Below are 25,108 nucleotides of genomic sequence, written 5' to 3'. Positions count from 1 at the left end.
AAGCCCAATAGGCCAATAGAGAGGCAGGCAGGATGGTGGGTGGGTAGGGTATCGGGCCCAGCAAACAAATAGCAGTTGATCCTGACTTTCTGAGTAAACAAGGCCCTGTGTCCTCTCTGACCCATTAGACCTAAGTTACATGGCAGGGACCCCGTAATTATACATATTGCTTTCCTGAGCCCTCACCTCCTTTGGGTCCAGTCAGTGCAGGAGTCAATGTATTTATGCTGCCTCTGCATTTGAACTGTTCCAAGGAGCTGCAGACTGTGATACTGACAAGGCAGAAATGCATTGTGGAAGTTGTCTGCGAAGGGGAGGAGGGAAAGGGGGGGGGGGTTGGTAGCTAAGCAGAAGTTGAGGCTTTTGGTCACCAGAGAAGGGCAGGGTAGTGACGACTTTACATTCTGGGGTGGGGAATTTCTCATTCCCACCCCAGCATTTCTTAACTACCTTCCCACAGGGGGCATCGTGGGCCTTCCAGCTCACTGGTACTTTATTCTGAAGGCTACTGGGCTCCAGCTTCTAAGCTTTTCTTTAAAGGGTATAATTATGTCTCTAGTCCTTTTGGTTGTGAAGAAAAGCTTCCACATGGGAAACCAGTCCAACTGACGCAGCGATATGTGCCTGAGTTTGCATGCAGTCTTAAACAATAGGCCTTGAGAGAGGTGTGAACTGCTGCTTTTCACATTTTTGAGGGTTTTTAACTCTGAAGTTGACATTTGGATTGTTATCATCCAATGTCATCGACTATTTCACTGATGATCAAAGTATTAAAATAGGAGAGGAGTGATCATTATTGTCAAACGCAACTAAGAGTGGAGCCTTGTTTCGGTGTCTCATGTGAGTGGAGGTCCGTCTGTGGGTGGAATCTGTCAGAGTTTCCCCCTTATTCAACTCCTGTATGCCCCATTGTATCCTGCCCCAGTATTTGCCACTATCTCCCTCAAGAAGTAAGCATATTAGCTTGAGGTTAGCTCAAGCTAAATGATCAGCAGTGAAACAGTCAACACTGAAATATACATTGCCATCCTTGGCACCCAGCTGAGATGAATGGGTGCAGTTCACACTCAAAGCAGTTAGATTCAGGCTGTCTGCAGACTCAGGCAAACAAAGTTACATTCAGTTCATATTTTGAGGCTCATCTTCACAATCATAAGGGTTAGTGACTTGATTTTTTTTAAATTTAAATTTATATTCTGGGGCAAGATTGCACAGGAATGTAAAAGTAATATGAAATTATCCATCCATTTATTTGGCCGTGGAATTGCTTTGTACACATAAACCTGAGAGTAAATTAGGAGGTGGAGATGGGAAAAAGATGTACCAGAGGAGGAGCCAAAGTTAAAGGGGAGGAGTCAGAGGAAGTGAGCAGTTGGCTGGACATTATTTTGCCATCTCTGGTAAAATCAGGGGACAATTCTGATTCCATTCAAACTAATTAGAAATGTCCTCCTAACTTGGGACGATCTTGGAAAACATAGACACATCTGATCACTCTGTGCATCTGGCACCAAACTTATTACTCCTTGAAGGGGAAGGCTGAGAGAGTTACATACAAGTTACTGTGCAAACCTGATGGAGCAGCCAGCACCCCCAAATGGCTTGCTTCTCTGCTCCATTTTATTCTTCTTATTTTGTACAACTATGCTCTGTTCCTGCCAGCTTTTTCTACTAAATATGACTTGGTTTCAACACTTTTGTTGGGCAAATTATGTTAGGATGGATGCCGCAGGTATCCATTAGGGTTTATTTATCGTGATACTGTTTCGATCTCACACTTATAAATAACTTATATGATGGCTTTTGTTTGTAGAAATGTAACTTACATATTTTATTACGCTTTCTGTAAACCTCAAAGAGAATGTTCTCAAAGAAGCACTCTTAACAGCAATCTAAACTAAGGTACATAAAATCCTCACTAACATTATTTTTTAATCTGGCAAGGAAGTGTGTTATCCCTCTATAGTTTGAAAGGTTTGCTGTCACCATAAACTCATAGTACAATAAAACATTAAAAAGTCTAAGGAATTATTTTATAAAGCATACACACACCAGTGGCTGAGTTTCTTCGAAGGCTTCTTATGCAAGCAGGGCAAAGTATTAAAACTTTGTATTTTCCTTGGAGAGCTGGATCTGCTTTTCATAGTCATATGAAATACAACCGGTGCTAGGCTCCTTCTGGGGGTAGTTCATTCTGCCTCGGAGGAGGAAGACCTAACTGGGATTTTTTCAGATGACTAGGTTTTGCACTATTGTTATACATAGTACCTTTGGGGGAGAATCAGATTGATTTCCAAGTCCTGATTTGTTCACTTTACAATAATCACTCAGGCTAGCTCACAGTAATCTCTTGAGAGGACACCACTGTGGTAATTTCCCCAGCCACCTTGGGAGTCTGAACTTCATCTCCCCATTGATATTATCCCTCCATTGTTTCCACACCTTTTGTTTTTAAAGAAGGGGGTGGAGGGGGATGCTTTAAAGCACTTGTGGAGAAGACGACTATAAAGAATTACATGAACTTTGTGAACAGGTGAAGAGAAAGAAAAGGTCGGTTAAATTTTGGTCTCTACTCACTTTGACAGTGACCCTTTGAAGAGTTGACAGTTAAAACTCTTAAGAAAGAAACCGGAGCCTTAAAATATAGGCTTTATTTGCTATGCCATCCATTTCCAAACCTAAAAGCAGGCATGTTTATATGGCTGTCTACTCTACATAAGTTCTAGTTGTCAATTGTTAACTGAGGTTGAGATGCTGTTCAAATATGCATATCAAGTCTGCCCAGTTTAGGACCTTGTTTGTTTGTAGCAAGGTATGTTTTAGAAGTGAAATTTTGAAAATGTACTTCAGTGCTCCAGGGAGTCAATAGCCTTATATTAGAGGAAGCCCTAAAATCTGAGTGCTGAGTTATGAGGGCACATGGTGCTTCTTTTCAATATGCCAAAATTTAGCTTTCAGCAGAGCAGGCTAATTTAGCCAGCAAACTGACTGATTTGTGGGTGCAAGCTGATTGCATTTAACCATTATTTCTGCAGGATGACAAAGAAAAGCAGAGTCAAAGAACACATTAGTTTTCATCTGAACCTTTTAATGCAAATGTATACAGTTTCCAGATAACTGAAGTGATTTCTACAGCAAACTTACCAAAAAAGGAGAGACCATTTAGCACATAGACTCCTGGAGCCATTTTCAGGGGTAGAATGAAAACCAACAAACAACCGCTCCACTCCCAAACATTCTTTAAAGTAGTTTAGATTTTGTTGCTTTCAGAATTTGGCTTAACAATGAAGCTTCTAATTTTGTCTTAAGTTCTCAGTGGTAAAGTGATTCATTGTACTAGCTGCTATTTATCTGATCAGTAATAACTATAAAGCCTTTGAAATAATCTAACTTGGGCACCTAAAACTGGGCTCCTACTCCTCATTAGGCACCTAAATAAAACTGGCCTGATTTTCAAAGATGTCAGGCAGCCGGGGTTCAAGTGGATTTTTTGGTGCGCCGTAATTCTGCAAATTAGGCCCTATGGCTGTAGATTACACTATTTTCTTTAGCTATGCGTCAATGTAAGGCAGACAGAAAACTGCTCAACTGAATGATTTCATCTCCTATATAGTTCCTACTGTAACTATTTAAAATTTATAGAGAAAGAATATAAGATAATCACAGAAAAAATCAGGAAAATGTCTACTGGAAATACTGATTTGAACTTCCCCCGCACTAGGTGCACTGAAAGTCACATATTCTTTTCAAGAAAGTGGTAAAAATATTACCAAGTTACGCAAATCTAAGACTGCATGAAAAACATATGAAGTAGATTATTTACATCTTAGTTAAGAAAACAATGAGAAAGCAGCAGTTTCTAATTGCATGTAATAACTTTTGTACATTAAAAAAATGTAACTGACTTATTGCTTAAATAGTTCAATTTTTGTTAAATTTCACTCCAATTAATTTGTGTATTTCATCAACCCACGCAATAATTCATACCCACCACAAAATGGAAATTAATTGTTCTCCACCAAATCAGAGTGGATAATGCATGCATGAGCCTCAGCATAAAAGGAATTTTTTTGGGGCACATATTGAACTTTTTATGATCTCTGAAGAGGTGAAAGGAATCTGCTGAATTTTCTGTTTTAAATGCACCCTTTCATTATACCTTTTACCACTCTGAATATGGGAAATAAGTGTCTGTAATTACTGGTTTTCTTTTTTCCAGAGGTGGCAGATTTAATTCTTTTAAAAAAATTGTCTTAACAATTGTATTTTTGTTTGTGTTTTTTTTTCTGGAATAAGACATTTGAAATGTATGTTTGTGTAATGAAAGCATTATCTTTATCTCATTAAAGAGTGCATTACTGTCTCTAAGCTTTATAATATCCCATATTCTAGGTTTTCCTATCACATTCTTAGTCCAAAAGAGCTCAGTTTTCATTCTGCTAATCTTTGTTCTTCTTTGCAGTGTGCAGAGTCATAAACCTCACGTTTAAAATATACATGCAACCATTTTGTAGAAAAATAATCATTTTTATTAATTCAAGAGAGTTCATATAGAATTTATACCAATCTTTGCCTCAAAGTTTCAATCAGAAGTGACCTCAGTGAAAGTGGTCAGAAACATTATTTATTACTATGGGTGGAACTAAGAATCATTAACTAGTACACATTTAGAAGCAATGCGTGTTTATTTTGTTCTTTGGTTAAGTATTGTTTCTACACCATTTCATACATGTCTAAGAACAGGGATAATAAATTTTGATAAGAAAATTTGAAAACGTTCTTTAAGCTAAGACTGATTTTACATCATTTTCACTTATAAATTCTTACATTTAGGCCAGAGATATAAAAAGGCAGAAGTTATTTAAAAAAATAGTTTTCATAAGTTTTCAACTTCTATCTAACAATATGGTGAGGTCCAAAACTTTCAAAGTCTATATGTTGTTATTCAATGCTCTGGTTTCCAAAGTCAGCGTCAACTCATCATATCTAAACTGCTTGCTTCTGTAGCCCCTTCACAGCGCAGGGCATCAGCCATGTCTCTTCGAAAGACCGACATGTTCTGGGTGAATCTGGGCAACAAGAAACCCCCAAACCTTTGGTTAAACCAGACCTCTGATTTATTTAGATTTAAACAATAGGAAAAACATTAAAAATGCTCAGATAAAATCTCTAGGTGTCCTGACAATTAGTCTTACAACATAATAACTATCCAGCAGTATTAATAACATTGTGTGTAGACAACCTGTAAGCGCAGATCATGAGTAGCACGAACTGCTTGTGAATGGTAAATTCAGCCAGTCAGGAAATCAAAGCAACAGGAAAGCTCCTTTGCATCCCACGCTGCTTATGGGAAAAATGCCCTCAACCATCCCCCCAAACCTTGACAAATGAATGGCTTTGTGCAACATGCTCAGAAAGTCATTGAGTTCAGGCTATTTCAGACCTAGTGTCCTTTCTTGACAGTGAAGGCAGAGTACAACCTTTCTCTCAGCAAAACAGGACACAGTTACACTTATGGCACAGACCGAATTCTCTTGTTTATCAACGTAGGTGGAACTCTCTCTTTTACCATATTTGTTGGCAAGTTTAAGACAGAGGTGGGTCAGATCGGAATCTCATATCTGAACCACTTTTCATATATAAAAATAAGGTTTATTTTCTGGTACTGATTTGTTCAAAAGACGTATGAGAACAGATGGTGCAAACTCAATGAATACTGTACAACTTTTTGGGGGCCCAAAATCTCACTAGGCCAGCACATGTAATTTCAGCACTATCACAACCTGAACCCTTGCCCTGATTTAGCCCTAAAAGCAAGTGCAAACCTGATCCAGATGAGATCCATTTCCTCAGTCTGTCTTTATTTAAAACAAAGTGTACCGTTGCCATTTATCACTGTATTTTCAGTAGCAGAAATTAAATTGTTTTGCTTCTAATTTCAAATATTACACACAATCCTGATCTTAGATGTGCCCCCAAATATAGGGCCCTTCCTCCTTTTTAAAATGCTGCAGCTGCATTGATTGCAGCTCTAACATTCTTTGCTTGGAGGCTCTCAGATCTCACAGGCTCAGTAAGGCCAGATTAAGGAAGATGTCCAAGGAACACCAATTGTGAATTACAGTTTAATGCCCTGATCCTGCAAAGGATTCATCTGTGTGGATGAATGTTTTCAAAGCCAATGAGATTCCAGGTGGGTCAAAGATCCCTAGGCAGGATTGGGGCTGATATCCCTTCCTGTTCATGCTCTCCATAGTTCACTGTTGGCTGCAGATAGCAGCAGTGTGGTAAGTTAGGGATTGCTGCGTGTGGTTACAGAGGATGCATTTCAGAATGTTTCTGCACATACTCTTTTACTTTTGTATTTATTTCTTTACTACTGAAAACTGATTTCTGCTCACATTTGAACATCCCAAATTAAAATAAACCTGTAAAATGGACTTTGCTAGGAAGTTACAAGACACTTATAAGAGACCAAAATAACCTCTGAAAATAGGGCTGCCTAGGTATAAGACATGTTGCTTGTTGATACTATGGCTGCCCAAAAGCCATCCCAGGCAGCTGGGACAGAAGATCACTCATTTGATGTACCGTTCCTTTAATGATTCTAGATAATACCTGCTCACATTACCCCAGAGTGAGCAGTCTACATATCTCTAGTTGCAGCTACTAAGACTTCCCAAAAGACCACCCAACCTTTGGAGTTTAGAATACTCCACAGACACTGTATATTGCAATTCTATTGTAAAAGGCTGTGCATGTTTGAACTTAGGGCTTATGCAAGTTAGGTGATTAACAGCCCTCGAGACTGAAGTCCTGGTCATCCACTGGTGGGATTGTTCAGTCACAGAAATCGCCATGGAGCTTACAAACTGTCCAGAGATGGGTTTCTATCCCCCCCAGACTGTCTGCCACCATCACCTCTTGTGATTTCCTCCTTTTTGGTTCCCACATGGCTCCCTACTCTCCCCACTACATGGAGAAAGCTTTGTGTGAGGCATGTCAAGTGGACTTACTTCATGGAATAGGTGTGGTCACTACATTACTAGGTGGGACCCTTCCATCTCCACACTGCCCCCTCTTAACTGGCTCCGCCCATTGCCATTATCTACAGTGGAGTCATGTGGAGTTTATAAACTTAGTATCAGGGATATAAGGAAATGATCATCTCTGCAGAGACCATAATGTGTTCAGAAACATATTTTAACAGCTAAATAATTCCAAAAGCAACCCTCTTCTGCCTAAAAATAGCCTAAGGCATCAGTCCTAGCGTAAGACAACAGATTAAAACCCATCTGGGGGTTCTAAATCAAACTGTTTTGGAGTTTTGACAAGTTGACATTTCTCAGAAAATGATGGGGAAACGGAATCATCTAATTGTTTTAACTTTCACCACTCCCAAATGTCTTGTCCGGTTTGTCTCAAGCTTTCCAGGAAGTTCTACTCTGGTATAAATCACGCCTATGACATATCAAGATTTTGGTTTGGTGGAGTAAAGGTGCAGAGAGGTGAAAACACAGTTGGTAACAGAAGACTAGTGTGAACCTCAAACAGGCAACTTCTATTGCTTTTGTTTTAAACTAACCCCATTTTTTTTTTTTACAGCAAGGGTGAAAGTGAGTAAATTGCCAAGCTTGGTCTTCTAAAAAACAAACAAAAAACAACTCAGCAATGTTACGTTTATTCGTTACGGGGTCCCCAACTGACCCTCTCCCATTTCTGTCTTTTTACAGGTCATAGTTACCTCCTTACACCTGCAGGGGCTGGGGTCAGTCAAAGCAGCAGCACCTAGAGCAGCAGAGGCTGCAGAAGCCCTCGTAGTTCTGCAGCACCAAGAGCATCAGACTGGTTTTTGTTGGAGAGATCACATGTTGGAGAAAGGGAGACCTATGCCCCTCCCCAGAAAATGGGGTAGTTTTTTCCAAGGGGGAGGTGGTGGCAAAAAAGAGAAAGGAGCACTCATTCCCTGGCAGGCCCTGCCTTTGGGACTATGCTAAATAAATACATATTTAAGAACAACTAAATAGATAATTATCAAATGCTCTGGCTCCATCTAGTAAGTCTAAGGGAGGATTATTTGGTAGGACATTACCTTACTTTTAAGGAAGCTAACAAACTCCACTGTAGTTGCAGGTTAGCCCAGAATACTCTGTCATGTTATTCTCTGGTTGAGTGTTTTATTTGGCTTTTATCAGTAGAGAACAGTTAGGGTGTTGTGAGCTTACCTGTCTCTATTCTTTACCAAAAGGTTTTGCTCCACTCCTTCCATTAGGTTCCTAAAGCACTGGTCAAGGACCTCTCGTTTGTTGTCAGGCTGGCTGGTTATCAAGCTTGCCCTTAATTCGCTGAAGTACTGTGATCAAAAGGCAGAAAATACTCAGAAACAAACTTTAGAAATAAAAAGCAGAGGTTGCTCACCTGTAATCAGAACCCTGAGTGAGCTCTGTGAATTCACACTCTTGAGATGCGCCGATGGTGCAGCATCAACTGCTGGAACGTATTAGCAGCAGTGCCTGTTGGAGTGCTCTTGTGCCCCAAGCGGCTCACAATATTTGGAGGAGGAGGTTATAAAAGGAAGCATGGTGATCTGGCCGCCTCAGTTCTTTTGATTGGCTCCTTAGGTCCCAAGTTGAAATCAGGACACCCAGACAGAGGGAAGGTGTGTGGAGAGTGTGGTTATGTAGAGTTCATCTTGAAGAACTGCAGTTACAGCTGAACAACTTTCATTTCTTTGTCAAATGGCTCCTACACATTCCCACTCTTGGGTGTCCGGTCAGCAGCACTCCTCCCTCTGGACAGTGGGATGAGGGGGCCCCTGACATATAGACTGTAATTCTTCTTTACCGGACCAGGTGCCTGACCTCGATGCTAGATCTAAGGAATAATGGTTTGTGGAAACTATGAATTGGGCTATAGGTGGCAGCTCTACAAGTTTTTAATATGGGAATATGTGTAATACAGGCCATGGAAGTGCCTTAACTCTAGGCGAGTGTGCTCTAAGCCCTTCTGGAAGAAGAACAGAAGTGTGTTCATAACACTCTTTAATACAGAGTCCCACTTGAAAAGGTTGTGTGATGCCATTACCTGACCTGTACTTTTCCCCCATAAGAGAGAAACAGTCTATGATTTCCTGCATACCTCTTTAAATAGAAGCCATCCAAGGTGTGCAGCCTAGCTTCTCCTGAGTAAGAGTGAGGCCTAAGGAAAAACACTGGCAAGTTTATGAACTGGTTAAGATGGAATTATGTTACCACCACTTTATCTTTGTGAAGGACTGTAGGAGTGGGGGTCAGCCATGAGTCCCTACAGCTCACTCACTTCTCTAGCAGACGGAATAGCTACAGAAAACAATATCTTAATCAAGAGATGAAATGGAGAACAGTCTCCCATGAGTTTGAAGAGAGACTCCATGAGCTAAGTAAGTACTAGGGTGAGGGCCAAGTTCTAGAACGGTCAAAGTCCTATGGCACATGCTGTCAAGTGGAAAGAGTCTGTGTCCCAAAGTAGGAAATATTGCTTCCATCTGTAAAGTATAATTTTGGCTCCAGTTAAGGAGGCCAACAAGTGTGCTGGACTTTTTAACCCCCTTGGGGGTTGGAGCCAAGGCTGGATTCCCAGCACTTATGGATCCCTGGTGCTTCAGAACCAGAAGGTTTAACTGCTAATACTTCTAGCAATAGCATAACTTGGAGGCTATTCTGATGCACTTTTCTGATCCTGGGGGTGAAGAAGCTGCATATGGAGCAATAAGAAAGCAAATAACCTTCCCCAAGCAGGCCAAACAACACACATGGGTGTCCAAAACAGGAAAAATGGCAGGACAAGTACTGCACCTTTGAACCCTGATTTGTTTTCAAATTCCATAATACCGGAACAAAGGACTGGTGCCTGAGCAGTAAGATCCTTAGTACAAACCAAAACAAGAAAAGAAGAAGAAAAAAATAAAAAACCACCAACTAACTAAAACCCAACTAAACAAAAAGGCGATGGCACTGGGCATGATCCATTCTGATGAATCTGGGTCCCAGGACCGGTGAGGCTGCTGGTCTATCTGCTGCCATGGTTGAAAGGAAGCAGGGTGGTTGATGATTCCTGCCCCTCTTTCATAGTTCCACCCTCTGAACATTCAGAGCCAGGAAAGGTAGTAGCTGTCAAAACACTTCAAAAGGTACCTCTGCTGGAAGGTAGGTTCCACAGTCCAAGCTGTACCATCAACGAGTCCCAGCAGAAGCTACTTGAAGATTTTAGGACCAAATTTTCAAAACTTGACCACAAATAACTGCTGATGAAATTTAGGCATCTGTGTGTCTAACTGCACCTACCAATCATGTGCTTGGACATGCACAAGATCTAAACTGCACCCCCAAAATTGAAGGTGCATAAAGAGAGGCCTGGACATTGTTAGGCTGAAGATCAGGCCTTTGCAATCCCCAGTGTGAATTTTAACAAGCATCTAACCCAAGCTCTAGGGGCTTGTACAGATACTAAAAATGTGCAGAAAGCCAGAATGAAATGGCCTTCTCATCGATCAACCCCCAAATTAAAAATATGAATTGCCAAACAAAACTATAGCCTCCCTCAACCTGCCCGCCAACAAAAGCCTGGGAAAACAGAAAAGCCTTGCAGCAAGGCCTTAAGGGTACAGATCTGGGCTGTCAGCCCAATGGGAGAACAGGAAGAGCAAGAATCTTAAAAGGCAATGTCGTTTAATGTCAATGTCATTTCCTTGTCAGGAAATGCCTTGACATCAGCCCCCTCCCTTTAAAACCAGAGAGATGTTAGCTTGAGCGTCTCCACTGACCACAACGGCAGCAGTCTTATGGATGGAGAGGAGCTCTTCGTCAGGTAGCTAGGTCCCAAGCCGTTTAGGGCCTTATAGTTTAAAGCCAACAGGCAGTCAGGGCAGATAATGAAGAACGTGGCTTGGCCCCAAGATGGGAGAGAGATGGATAATTCTAGCAAGGCCCACAACACAAAGAAAAGTTGTCAAGATTGTTCATGAGTTGGTTTCGTGAGCAGTGGCTTCCCCAGAGCTTCCTTAGAGAGAGCTGCCATGAAGAAAGGCACTGAAAGTGAACAAACTGTGCAGATAAGGATAAACTTTTTCATAAAAATTGCCTTCATCAATAGTGTGACAATTAACTGTAAAACTGCCTCCACTGATAAGATAAGTTTGTCTATTGGGGCTGCTGCCTGCCAGGAGCTGATATGAGACCCCAAGTAGTCCTGAAAAGGTTTCTAAGCACCTTCTGCAATGGCATCTCTTTTGCTAGCAGTCACGTTTGCCTGGATTCTCATGGCTTCTTCTCCACTAACCTGGTAATCGTTTGGTTGGAGGACAATAGTTGCTTCAGTGTCCTAATACAGAAGGGATTTCCTCCAGCTCCACTTGCCACTGTGGGCCAGTTTCCCTTTGCTCGTGCCATGACTGCTGCAGAAGTGACTGTTTTTAATTCATTCCAGCCAGCTGCTGGTAAATGGATTCCCTTAATTCAGGATATAATCTCTGTAGCCACAGTTCCTGCCACCAGCAACCATAATGGTTACTCATACTTTACTTCTGCTGCTTGGTGGTCTCCTCACTTGTTTTAATGGTATCTTGTCCATCCATAATTCAGCTCACATGTAAGGGGCAGATATGCCCCATGGGTGCACACAAGTGCAATTTGCATGTGCCTGTGCCTGCAAGGATAGCTGTGCTCCAGCGGCAGTTGCACTCGGGGTTTCATAGATGCATCATCAGCAGAAGCTACACTGGAAGGATGCTGAATCCGTTCTTGTCACCACCCCTCCTGAGCCACCCCACCACAGTACAGTGGGGGTTGCAGGTTGCTTCTGGCACTGCTTCACCACTCCATTAACTGCCAGCAGGAGTACACAAGCTGCAGTCATGTAAGCATGTTTCAGACCTTTCCTGTGGCCCTGCAGAATAGGGCATTGAAGTGCATGGGGTGGAGAGATGCAATGCAACAGGGCCTTCACACCTCATTTATTCTCAGAGCTAAGCCTTCCAGGGACGTGCCCTAGGTAGGTCACATTCCCCTTCCCCACCCTCATAAAAGAAACTGTGCCATAGCTCACTTGGTGCTAAGTAAGGGTGCATGTACACACACATTTCTGACAACAAAGCCCATGATCTTTAGAACTAGTCTAATTTCAGTAGAAAGAGAATACTCTGCTAGCCACACATTTATTTCTTAGGATTCACCACTGCACGGTTTTATCTTCAAGTGAAATATTTAATTTCTTCTTACATTAAAGTGGCTAACATCAAAAGCACATAATTAATATGTAGTCAAGCTAATATTTAAATGCTATAAATCAGAGGCATTATATAAACAAAAGTGTCATCTTGAACAAGATTGGGAATGCACAAAACTACTTATTTCCCACTTTTATAATGATGCAGTGACTCAGAGCAGATAGAAAATGATTAGTTTTCCTCCCAAAGTAGGAAATATTGCTTCCATCTGTAAAGTATAATATTGTGATGTCATAAACTTTTTCTAAACACTGAATTTGCCCTTATTCCCTCTCAATCATTTTAAAAGAACTGCTCTCCCTTATAGAGCTTGGATTTAAATCACAATAACACACCAAGAAGATGAATGACAGTGCTATTGGATATGGCTAAAATTGGATCCTTCAGCACAGGTGAATGATGAGACAGCGCTTCTCTTTTTGATATATTTTCTTCTTCTATTAGTTTCCTTCCATGGTTGGGATTTCAGTTTGAATTTTAATGTATGCGGCTGCCGCTAATCTTAGTGTCTTATTTTTTCCCAGCACTATCTTATTGTATAGACAATTCATTCTCCAAAGCAGTAATATACTGCCACTTGTGACTGCCCAAGAGATAAAGCAATTCTGAATAAAGTAAGATCCTGCTCTGAAATATGGAGAATACTATAGGTCAATATCTTCTGAAACAATACCTTGCCATACACAGCAAATAGCACAAATTTAGACTAGCTCACATTAATTTACTGAAATGGTTTCCTTTTCAGACGATTATATTAAGCCATTAAGGCAGTGGTGGGCAACCTGCAGCCCGTCAGGGTAATCCACTGGCGGGCTGCCAGACAGTTTGTTTACATTTGCACAGCCGCCCGCAGCTCCCAGTGGCTACGGTTCACCATTCCCGACCAATGGGAGCTGCCGGAAGCGGCGACCAGCACATCTCTGCGACTCCCATTGGCCGGGAATAGCAAACTGTGGCCTGGGAGCTGCAGGCGGCCGTGCAAATGTAAACAAATGGTCTGGAGGCCTGCCAGTGGATTACCCTGATGGGCCTCAGGTTGCCCACCACTGCACTAAGGCGACATGCTGAGTGTATCCAAATATAGACTGTTTCAGATCTTACTGAAGGGATGGTCTGAAGAATGTTCCCTAGGTTAGATAATCTGTCTTGGAAGCAGACACTCAAGATTTTAGTAAATATGAGAGATGGGCAAAGCTCACAAGGTTCAGATAAATCCCTCAAAGACCAGATGCCTCTCTGAACCTTTCTGGCAGAGAAACTGGGTTAGAACTCTTGCCTTTCTTGCAAGATTTCCATTACATCCTTGTTTGGGTTAAGTGGGATTTGAGTTTCTGCATAAGAGTAGTTGGGTTTGCAGGGTTTCTACTTCCAGCTGGACCCTGGAAGATCAGAGTGGCAGAAATTAACAAAAAAGTTAACTGTACTTTTGCGACCCACAGGTTGGGCTTGAGTTGTTGGGTGAAGGTGTGGCTGGATTTTTCTATTACATAAATTAAGTCATTCAGCCTCACTGAGAGCAGCTCTCCAACACTTATAAAGCATCTGTGCTGGATACTCTTGCTCCTTTCTACCCATGTAAGGGGTGGAGAAGACAGCAAGAAAAGAGGTGGGGAATTTGAAAGGGCGGCCAGTAGTTCTGTGCCATGTGCCCTATCCCTGAATGCATGGGCTCTCTCTGCAGGGTCTGAGGGGGTGAGAACTGGAGAGCACCTGCCCTTCCTTGTCAGAGGCTATGGGGGAGGTGTGTGGAGCTGAAGAAAAGTAGGCAATAGCAGCATCACTCCAAAGGGAGCCTTCCTGTGGGTGGAGAGCATCATGAGGGCAAAGGCTTATCCCTGGAGATGGCCAAGGTTCTGCTGGGCTGCTCTCTGCTTTCCTTTTGATAACTGGTATCTGTGGTATTTGTAGGCTGGGCACGAAGCCCTTTCCCTCCATTTGGAAAATATGGCTCCAAATCTCTCCAGTGAAACTTGGGTGATACTTTGAGCAATGTTTCCACTGGTTAGGAAAACCCACAGGAGGGGTCACGGAAATCTATGAGACTGTGAGGACTAGAAACCGTGGCTTTATATTTATCCTACTCTAATGCCCGGTGCAGGGATTGGCAGTCTTGTAAGTGACTTTTTGTTTTCAATTATCTAAAAAGTGGTGTGCATTAAGGGTCAGACATGGCAAAGAACATTTTAGTTTGTTAAAGTCTTGAAATCTTTGTAAGTCTATGAGCAAATGCAACTTTATATGCAGTAAGGTACAAGTTAATTACTGAGCAAATACAGTGAATGCAAGGAGCAAACATGACAAAATCTGAACACTCTTCTGTTTTGTAGCTAGCATCCCCTAAAACTGTGCTTAAAGGGACAATGCCAGCTTGTTTAGTCACCCAAATGTAGGTTTTGTTACCGATCAACACCACCAGGTTTGGCAATGCATAGTATTAACAGGGATATTTAAAATTATCAGCAAAAAAAAGGTTTTTTAGTTTTGTTTTTGCCTGGAATTAAACATTTCCAGCACCATTCACAACACAAATACTACTGCACTGGCCTAATGCATGAGAAGCAGGAACTGATTAAAAATTGACTAGCTTCACTGCCCAATCTGAGGGAAAGGCAAAAAGTAAACAAACAGCATAAATTGTGAAAATTAATTACATTTAAAAATTCAGTTTCAACACTAAAAATAAGATTTAATAGTATTTAACTTAAGCTTCTCGGCAGCAGGGCTGGCTCCAGGCACCAGCCAAGCAAGCTCATGCTTGGGGCGACAGATTCTAAGGGTCGGCAATTCCGTCCAATCTTAGGGCGGCATGGCTGCCCTATTTTTTTTTTTTTATTATTTTGCTTTGCCTCCGGGTCCAGACGCCCTGCACCCAGGGTTTTTGGGGTTTTTTTGCTTTACCTTCAGGTCCGGCCTCCCTGCGCCCTGGGTTTTTTGGTTTTTTTTGGCTTTGCCTCCGGGTCTGGCTGCCCTGTGCCCTGTTGTTGTTTTTTTTTGCTTGGGGCGGCAAAAAAGTCAGAGCCGACCCTGCTCGGCAGAGGATTTTATTTCAACCATATGAGCAGACACAATAGTGAGCATGTGCAGAATGAATCTGGTAGCATTTCTGCAATACTTACCTTCTCATTGAGAAGTATAAGCCCTAGCAGTGGTCTGGACACAGACCACTGGTTTCTGCAATCCTCAAAAATGATGGTGTTCATCAGAATCGACATCATCTGAAAGAAAATGTGTTTATTTTGCATTAGTTTGTATATTTTGTGCTATAAGGTGTGATTTGGTCACAAGGATTTTAACTAATGACTGCCCAGAAAAATAAACAATCCCTTTGCAAACAATGTTGAACTCCTCGGCATCGTGTGTGTGCCCAACTATGTTATACTCTTTTCTCCACAATTCACTCTTGTATAATTATTCCCATACCCAACAGATGCCATTATCAGTAGAAAGTTCTAGAAAAATGGCATCCGAGGTTTGTTTAAAGAAAAAACTAACCAGAAAACAGACTACAACATGACTCAGCTGGGATGATTTGTATCATATGCACACCTCACTACAGTGACCTGTGCCTTTGCCCCCTTGAGGATGGATCACTTCAGTGTGTTCTGTCCAGTGCTGATCTTTACCACTACTCATACACTTCAGATGATGTGGAAAATGGCTGCCTAAAAGTCACACCTATGCTTAGTAATCTGCACTAGCTCCAAATTTGTTTTCAGGTGCCACTCAAAGTGCTGCTTTTAACCTTAAATTGGATGGGTCCTTGTTACCTCAGCGACCACCCCTTTTCTTGTGGGATACTTCAGTGATCAACTGGGGCACCTGAGTTGAGAGCTCCCTATTTTTGTGAAGGCAAAAACAAAGATAGAGAGCTTGTCTACAGGAATATTTAGTTTGCAGCAAGCTTGGATGTAAATCTCTCCCCCACTAGGCTGCTGCACACTAACTGTTCATGTGGACCCTGCTGACGTGCATTAACAGTTCTTTAGTGTGCTTTGATCTAGTCCCATTTCAAAGTGGGCGAGATCAAAGGGCACTCAAACTTTTAATGCGTCAGCAGGCTTCAAACAGCTTCTAAGTGTGCAGCAGGTTACTGAAGGGTAGATTTACACCTCAGCTTGCCGTGAACTAAATGTTCACCTAGACAAGCTCTAAATCAAGAGAGACTTAGGTACTGTTCCCAACTCTGCCACTTATTTGGAATGTGAACTTCAGCAAGTCATTTCGCCCCTGTGCCTCAGTTTTCCCTTCTGTATAAAGGAGATAATGGTATTTACCCACCTTTGTAAAGCGTTTGGATAGCTAGGAATATAAAGCACTAGGTATTATTACTATTAATCCAGGAAGGGTTGGAGGCAGGGCATTCACAATGTTGGGGTCTCAGTTATGGAATTCATTGTCCCTATTGGTTTGCCGGAGCCACAAGTGGCTTCCTTTCAGGTAATAATGCAAGTCTTATTAGCTCTCCCTGGTTTTTTCCAAGTTTGGCTGCAAAGCCTATTAGGACTCCCAGGCTTTTGCTGGGAGGGGTGGGGTTCTGTTTTGGGGTAAGAGGTATCTGGGAAAGCCGTATTGTTGGGTATTGAGTTATCATTATTATTTGTAGCTTTTGTAGAGATTGTATGTGCACCCAGTGCATTGGATGAGCCTGACTTTAATAAAACAAAATAAATAAAATAAGCAAAGAAACCATCTGATGATAAAATGCCCTACGATCTTCTGGAAACACATTAGAGCTCAAAATGCTAAGGGGCACAACACACACGAATCTAAAGTGTCTGGTTGGGATTAGACAGAGTGAAAATTCGTAAAATGCCACCAACAAAGAACTTGACTCACATTTGTAAAATATCTACTAGCCCTAAAACCAAATACACAAGGAGAATGTGGAAAATCATTAAATCATTTCTTCTAGGCCAATGAGTAGCTATGAGCAGAGTCCCCAGAGAACTGCCACACTGCAAACCAGCCTGTAATAACTGACCAAGGCTAAGTCAAACAACATGTTTCATTAAATGAAAAAAGATGAATCCCAGCACTACAAATCACTTGGAACAAGGAGATAGCCAAAAATTATTTGAAATTTTCATGCTAGGAGCACAATATGCGGCGTGGGAAAGGCTAATCCGTCACTTTGCTTTCCTATAACATGCATATGTCAAGCTACTTTTCAATTACCCAGGATAAAGACAATAGTTCAATTAATGCAAACACTAAAAACCACTGGAGAAGTAATGACAGGAACTTCGCTGGTCCTGAAACATAAACAGCAGCAATAATTCCTCATAACTCTATAGCATCTTTCATCGGGGATCTTACAGCAAGCACTCGAAAATACAAGGGAAATCTTTCAGGGGCAGAATAGAATTACTTGAGTTTGCATTCAACCAGGACATCAGGATTGACACATCCCTACGTTTTAGGAAATGGGCCACTGGATATGAATTAGGCTTTTAGTATTAAGACTAATTCGAAAGGTGGCACCTTCAAGAGCAGAATTTATCCTACTACCAATCCTGGGGCAATTGTTCAATACTGACTGAGAGGGAAGAGTGCCATCTATTAAATCTCCAATATCATATCACACAACACATGGGCATTTCTTTGAGATTTCAAGTCCCAATCTATGTTGGTACAAAAATAATAATGTAGGGAGGCAAAATGCACACCCTAGTGAAGCTCCTGGCCATAATTAGCAAAGAAGCTCACAGTGAAAGCCAAATGGAGCCATTACAGGACAGGCCCAACCTTCTCTACAAGAAGGCTCTGCCCTCAGTACCTGGTGTGTGTGTTGGTGGTCTGTCCCTACTTACCTGGGTACAAGCTACATCCATCCCTGCATTTGGGGAGAGCTGCCAGTTTTTGATTCAGTTTAACCAACACCTGCCTCAGATAATACAATGCCATTAGGAAGGACAGATATACAGCTTCTTCATGGACTGACTAGCAAGACTGAAGCTACAGCTTTTCCTTTCAGATATCATGTGCATCACTAATTTGGGAGGATTTCTTCTAAAACACTATGGCTTCCATGAGCCGGAATCTGGTAAAAACACTTTTAAAGTACAGGTGTTCAAGTTGCACTGGAACCGAAACAACTTCTGGAGTGTCTGAGGAAAGCACTGAAGTGATGTTCTCTATGCCCATGGAGTAATCCAAATACAAGTATTGATGTTAGTAATATGTATGGAACTGGCTGAATCAGCCATTTTCTTACAATAAAATTAGCTATAACTAGTATTTTTGAATTACTTGGGTGACAAAAACAAACACGGTTGAAGGAAGAGGAATCTAGTTATCACTTAAACTAGAACCAACCCCCTCATCCTTCCAGTCATGTACGCTAAAGAAGGGACTGATGCAGCAAGCTAGAATTGCTGCTCCAGAACTGAGCTGCAGATAATAAAATTTTTTGGCTGCCCTAACTGATTGAAGAATGATATACCGGGGAGTCCATCGAGAATAAATAAGTGTCACAGCAACAACAAGGCAGCTCAGTGCTTCTACATCACAGTTAGTTTAAGACTTGTAAAGTGCTTTCCAAATATAAATTTACCTCCCCGCACTCCTGTGAGGGAGGCCAGCATTATCCCATTTCACAGACAGGTTAACCGAGGAACAGAGGGTATGTGATTCAGGGTGTGACTGCAGCTCATGTAGACGTACCCGGGCTAGCTTTAAACTAGCCAGTTTGGGTACCAGAGCAGTGAAGCTGTAAATGACCGCCCACAACTCTGGGGAAATACTGGTGTGGATAGCCTACGCTGACGCCTGTACTGCTGTAGCTTCAATGCTACTGGTACCTGAGCTAGCTCGACTGAAGCTAGCTAGGGTATATCTATATGAGCTGCAATCACACCCTGTGAATGCAATGTGGGCATACCAATAAGGTCGCAAAGCAGTTCAGTGACAAAGCCAGGAACAGAGCCCAGGAATCCGGATCTAACTACTGATACCACTTTATTTGGTCCAATTATGATTCTCCCGAAATGCAGTGATGGGAATTGTGGGAGTAGGGATGCATTTTTCCAGCAATGCTAACGCTTTAGAGTCTCTTTCTTGGGTGCTGGAGGAAAAGCTCCCAAAGACATCCCTCATTATAAAAATTCATTCCCAAGGACGCATAAGCTGCCTTTCTATTAAAGAGCCTTTTTTGCTGCTTCATGTTATCAGCAGAACAGCACTTGCATCACAGCAGAGCCTATAACTCATTTCTCTCTCTCTTATGTTGGTATGAATATTTTATTCTATAGCAACTAATCACATTTTAACATGCTTAAGAAGTACATTATGTAAGCTCAGAGACAGCATTATGTGATAGAAAACAGCCCTTTGCCAATGATTCAGTACATTTCTAAAAACTCAAACAGCTTTTAATCAAACACTTGGCTGTTAAGGAAATTTCAAATATTACAAATATTCAGATTTTTGTAGCTCTGCACACAAAGTTTTGCTGAGTGTTTGTGTCTCAGGCTCCAGAGAACCACCTCCTAATTTAAAAACCATGAATACTAATTTCCATTGGCAATGGAGCTTTCACTCCTTCCTTCACCAACACCTCCCTCTTCAGCAAGTATATGGAGCATCTTTTTCTAGTAAACTGTAGTGGGCACTAACTGCTCCAAAATTGTGAACCAGTCTGCATTATCTCGCTCTACAAATTATGGCACTGCCTTAAAAATAATGATAGTTTTTAAAAATATAATTAATTTAGAGTTTTTTATATTTGTCTTTGTGTTACTCAGGTTTGAGGGTACATTCAGGTCACACTTTCACATTTTTTTGCAACCAAGAGGGCTAGATTCAGACATTTTTTTGTTTAAACTGAGATTCTCATGCAATATCTGGATTCTAGCAGTTGGGGCCTTAAGAAAAATCCCAGAATATCATGAGACTTGTGATAAAATCGTGAGAGTTGCCAACACTGAGTCTGGCCTGGGTACAGTCCTCAGAGTAGTCTAACTTTTTTGCTTCATTTGGGGGAAAATTAAGGTATATATACGATTTAAAAGCCACTCCTGGGGGCCCAGTCCCAGGACATACATATGAATTGAAATATGCATGCAGCCGTTTCAGCAGACTGAAACACGATTTGCTATAAACTCTCTCAATCTGCTTCTGTCACAGGTTATGTCTATTTGCATATTACTGGCTAAGAGATAGGTCTATTCTCTCAGTCTCACACCCACACAAGCAGGATCGAGATACGGAACACTAACAAAAAGTCTTGCAAATACTTATTCGTGGGGCGTGGCATTTTGCATAGTTCACCTGACACACATACCTTTGAATACATGACCCAAATGAACAACCACCTTCCATCCACAATTAATTAAAAGAACATCTGATGCCAATATATTTGCAAATTTGTTCTGACACTGTAAATGATTTACAAATTAGTTCTGAATGCTACATTTTCTAGTAAGTAGGGCAATTTGTTTCCTTCACTATGATCTCCTTAAGTCGACACACTGAGTAGAAACAAACACGATACTATTCAAATTTAATACACATTATCACTTGAGTATAATTTACTGATTGCTCTCTGCTGATGAAGTACATATCAGTTATGGCTGGAGCTAAATGAACCAGTACAAACCTGGCTATAATCTACCTAATCAGGCTGAGTGACACAACCACCCTATCTTACTTCTGTCAAACGTATAGAGTAAATAAATCCTTATAGAGTAAATAAATTGTCTGCTAGACCACTGTTTACTTTCTGAACTATAAATTCAAAGGATGAAGTATTTAGAAAGAAAATTTCCATGACTGCTTGTCCCAGCCCGATATAAGACAAGAGGGAGGGTTATTGGGAAGTTTGGTAGCTGTTCAGTGCACACTTTCCTTGCATAAGTCAACAGTGAAAATGAGTCAATCGTTTCACCATATCTGCACATCACAAAATCACCATGGAACTGGCAGTCCCCTCTGAAAGGAACCCAAGGTTAGACTAGCAGGGGGTACCGCAGGTCAGAGTGCAGGTATCATGTCAGAACTGCATGGGGAAGTTTGCAAAGAGCCTGCACTGAATGAGCTGTTTTCAAATCCAGCATGAACACTACATTTATTCACTGATTTTATAAGGGGAAAGATATGAACCCTTCCCATTTACAAAACTATAACCACCTGGAGTAGTTTTAAAATCTCTATTTTCCTCACTGTAAATTGGAAAGCAGAAAAATGGAGTTTCACAGTTGTTCTGGTGTTGTTTTAATTTTTCCATTATTTCAGATGCTCAATATCCCCTCCAAATTCAATATTTAAAACAGTTTGGGCCTGATTCTGAAAGCCTCTCTGACATGCAATAGTATCTTACTTCACCAGTGGTCCCAATGAAATTAATGGAACTACTCATGGAGTAAGAAGCTACTAACCTCAAGTATCAGAGTCTGGCTTTCCCTGGGAAAGAATTATCTACAGTACATATGTCACCACTTACTCAGAAGATACATTCAGAATGATAGCTCCAGGTTAATTAATGACAACTGTGTGCAATGTGTCTATTCTTAATATTACCACACACATCACACTGCAAACAGTTTTACTTTTCCTCTGTTGAAATAAACTGTAATAAATTATTCATTTCAATGGCAGCGAAATGTAGATCAACGGGATAAAATGGACTATGTGAGGTGAAAGCTCACTTTCATCTCCACATTATGTATTTGAAACTTTTGGCTAGTAGTAAATTGCCTTTCAAATGGTTGACAAGCTTGTAAAGCAGATGTTTGCACTGCATTAGAAAGTAAATACAACAGAGCTGGGAAAAATGGAAGCTCTTATATTCTTGCAAATGTGCCATTCAGAACTCAACACTGTCCCCACAAATTAGAGGGGCACAAACACCAAATTTAAACATTTGTAATTTGCTGTAGATGTTTTAATATGGTGGCACATATGTATTAGTGCTAGATCCCATCTAAGTACTGCCTGCATCTGAACTGTTCATTTGAAGGGGTGTGACACAGGGCATAGCCACACCTTATCAGCATGTGGGGAGGGGAAAGGCTTATGGGTGATGTACATCACCTATCATATGGGTGGTCAGGCTCATGGATGACATAACATCATCTAGTAGAAGAGGAAGAGGTCTCCTGGGTGGTGCAGCCTCCGCTGTCATGAAAGAATAAATCTCATGGCGTTGGCTAATTTTGGCTTCTGTGAGGGTGGCATGGGTTAAGTATCATGAGCGACAGTCTTAACTTTGGCAACAGGAAGAAGGCTGAGGAGTGAAGTAACTTCTCTTTCTGCATGGGAGGCGGAATAAGATTTATTAGTTTAATTATTCACTTCCAATATGTATTGCCTTGCTTCTGTCTACACTGAATTTCATGTAAGTCCTCTGTTGAATGTCACTTACTCACATGCTGCCTGAAGTGCTAGATTTTGTATCTGGATATCTGATGTGGCTGACAGATGTTTACAAACCCATGTATCTGCACAGCTTCCTTTTGCCTACCCATCTGTGCAGCAAATTATTCTACCTCGGGGCTGGAATAACTTACACTCGCAAAATGAACTCTGTAGCTGCCTTTTTCTGATAGTGGTATTCAGCAGTCTTCAAGCTTGGACATTATGATGGTCACTTCAAATTAATTCCTTCCTCTATTTGAGAGGCCATTTCCAATACAGTGGCCATGAGGATATAAAAGGTCCACAGCATTATCAAGGGATGACAGAGTTCTGATAGAACAGGTTTTTAGTACGGAGCCCTTGATTGCACAACTTATTACACTTTGCAGACATGTGTGTGTACAGCAGGGAACAGAGTTGAGCTCCTTAGATATCTTTACCAGAAATTAACAAAAAAACGATTACCTATCTTTTAGTAACTGTTGTTCTTCAAGATGTGTTGCTCATGCCCATTCCGTTCTAGGTGAGTGCGTGTCCATGTGCACAGTCGTTGGAGATTTTTGCCTTAGTGGTATCCATAGGGTCGACGGTAGCGCCTCCTTGAGTGCCAAGCTCATGCGTTGGTATATTAGGCACTGCTAACCCTACGCCCTCTCAGTTCCTTCTTGATGGCATCCCCGACACAGGGGCAGGAGGGCGGGTAATGGAATGGACATGAGCAACTCATCTTGAACAACAGTTACAAAAAGGTAGGTAACTGTTTTTTCTTCTTTGAGTGCTTGCCCATGTCGATTCCATTCTGGGAGACTCATAAGCAGTAACCTTGGAGGTGGGCTCGGAGTTCACAATATAGTGGCTTGCAGTACTGCTCTACCAAAGCCAGCATCGTCCCAGGCCTGCTGGGTAAGTGCGTAATGGGATGTAAATGTGTGGACGGACGACCAGGTGGCCACCCTACAGACATCCCGGTTAGGCACCTGGGCTAGGAAAGCTGCCGAAGAGGCTTGCACCCTGGTTGAGTGGGCAATTACAATCGCCAGAGGGGGCACCTTCTTCTTGGATCACTGCATTCGCTGCTGCTACGATCAGGCAAAATTCTTTGAGCAGACACCAGACGACCTTTCATCCTGTCGACCACTGAAATGAACAATTGTGTCGACTTGCGGAATGGCTTGCTCCTTTCAAGGCTAGTGCTCTCCTGACATCTAGGGAATGCAATCTATGCTGCTCCTCCTTTGTTTTATGTGGCTTTGGAAAAAAGACAGGTAAGTAAATGTCCTGGCCTGTGTGAAACTATGAGACCACCTTAGGCAGGAAAGCTGGGTGCGGCCGCAACTGTACCTTGTCTTTGTAAAAGACCATATAGGGTGGTTCTGGGGTAAGCACCCTAATCTCAGAGACCCGGCAGGGGAAAGTCATTCCAACTAGGAACACAAACTTCCAGGAAAGAAGGAGAGAGCAGGAAGCCAGGGGCTTGAAGTGGGGATCCCATGAGCTGTGACAGCACAAGATTCAGGTCCCATGGCAGGACAAGATTCCTGACATGTGGGTAGAGGTGCTCGAGGAACTGGCAGTCATGTCCTGGGCGAAAACCGACCTACCCTTGAGCGACGGATGGAAGGCCGAAATACGGGCCAAGTGGACCTTGATAGATGAAAGGAACAGACCTTGGATCTTGAGATGCAGAAGGTAATCCAGGATTAACTGCAGCAAGGCTCGCTTGGGCTGAATGCCTTTATCCGAGGACCAACAAGTGAACCACTTCCATTTGGCCAGGTAGGTCACTCTGGTGGAGGGCTTTCTGCTGCCCCACTGGACCTGCTGGACAGCAGCCAACACTCCTGCCTCTGTTTGCCAGAAGCTGGGAATGAGCGACAGGGGATGGATCACTTGATGATTACTTGTTTTGTTCATTCCTTCTGGGGCACTTGGCACTGTCCACTATCGGAAGACAGGATACTGGGCCAGATGGACCTTTGGTCTGATCCATTCTTATGTTCTCCGTATTTAACCATGCAGCAGTCAAGCCGTCAGGTGCAGCGCAGCCAGCTTCGGATGCAGATGACTGCTGTGATTTTAGGAGAGCAGGTCTGGCTTGAACGGCAGCTGTAACAGAGCAGCCACCGAGAGGTCCAGCAGTGTACCAAACCAGTGCTGGCGTGGCCAAGCCGGCGCTATGAGGATCACCTTTGCCCAGTCCTGGTTGATTTTCATGAGTACTCTGTGAATTAGTGGCACTGGAGGGAAGGTGTACAACGGAGCCCCCGACCATGGGAGCAGAAAAGTGTCCGACAGGGAGCCTCTGTTGATCCCCCAAATCAAGCAAAAATTTGGCATTTCCTGTTCTGCCTGGCTGCGAACAGGTCCACTGGAAGATGAAGTTGACCATTTGCGGACAGAGGGACTACTCGTGGCAAGACAAGAACGTCCTGCTGAGGCCATCTACCAAAGCGTTCCTGGCCATGGGGAGGTGCGCAGCTACGAGATGGATGC

General features: G+C 42.2%; 1 protein-coding gene across 1 annotated transcript in view; it reads right to left on the bottom strand.

Annotated features, from left to right (window-relative positions):
- Positions 1-3,082: 3,082 nt before the first annotated feature.
- RANBP17 (RAN binding protein 17) overlaps positions 3,083-25,108 on the bottom strand; it is a 270,043-nt gene continuing 248,017 nt past the window's right edge. Inside the window, exons 26-28 of the mRNA XM_054037886.1 lie at positions 15,379-15,477; positions 8,226-8,353; positions 3,083-5,069 (exon numbers count right to left, since the gene is read on the bottom strand). Coding sequence (XP_053893861.1) covers positions 4,973-5,069; positions 8,226-8,353; positions 15,379-15,477 — 324 coding nt within the window. The 3' untranslated portion in view covers positions 3,083-4,972. The remainder of the gene's footprint in view (positions 5,070-8,225; positions 8,354-15,378; positions 15,478-25,108) is intronic.

The sequence above is a fragment of the Malaclemys terrapin genome, chromosome 8, assembly GCF_027887155.1.
Source record: "Malaclemys terrapin pileata isolate rMalTer1 chromosome 8, rMalTer1.hap1, whole genome shotgun sequence".
Lineage (NCBI taxonomy): Eukaryota > Metazoa > Chordata > Testudines > Emydidae > Malaclemys > Malaclemys terrapin.
The sequence above is the reverse complement of the archived record's forward strand: the minus strand, read 5'-3'. Positions and strand labels throughout refer to the sequence as shown.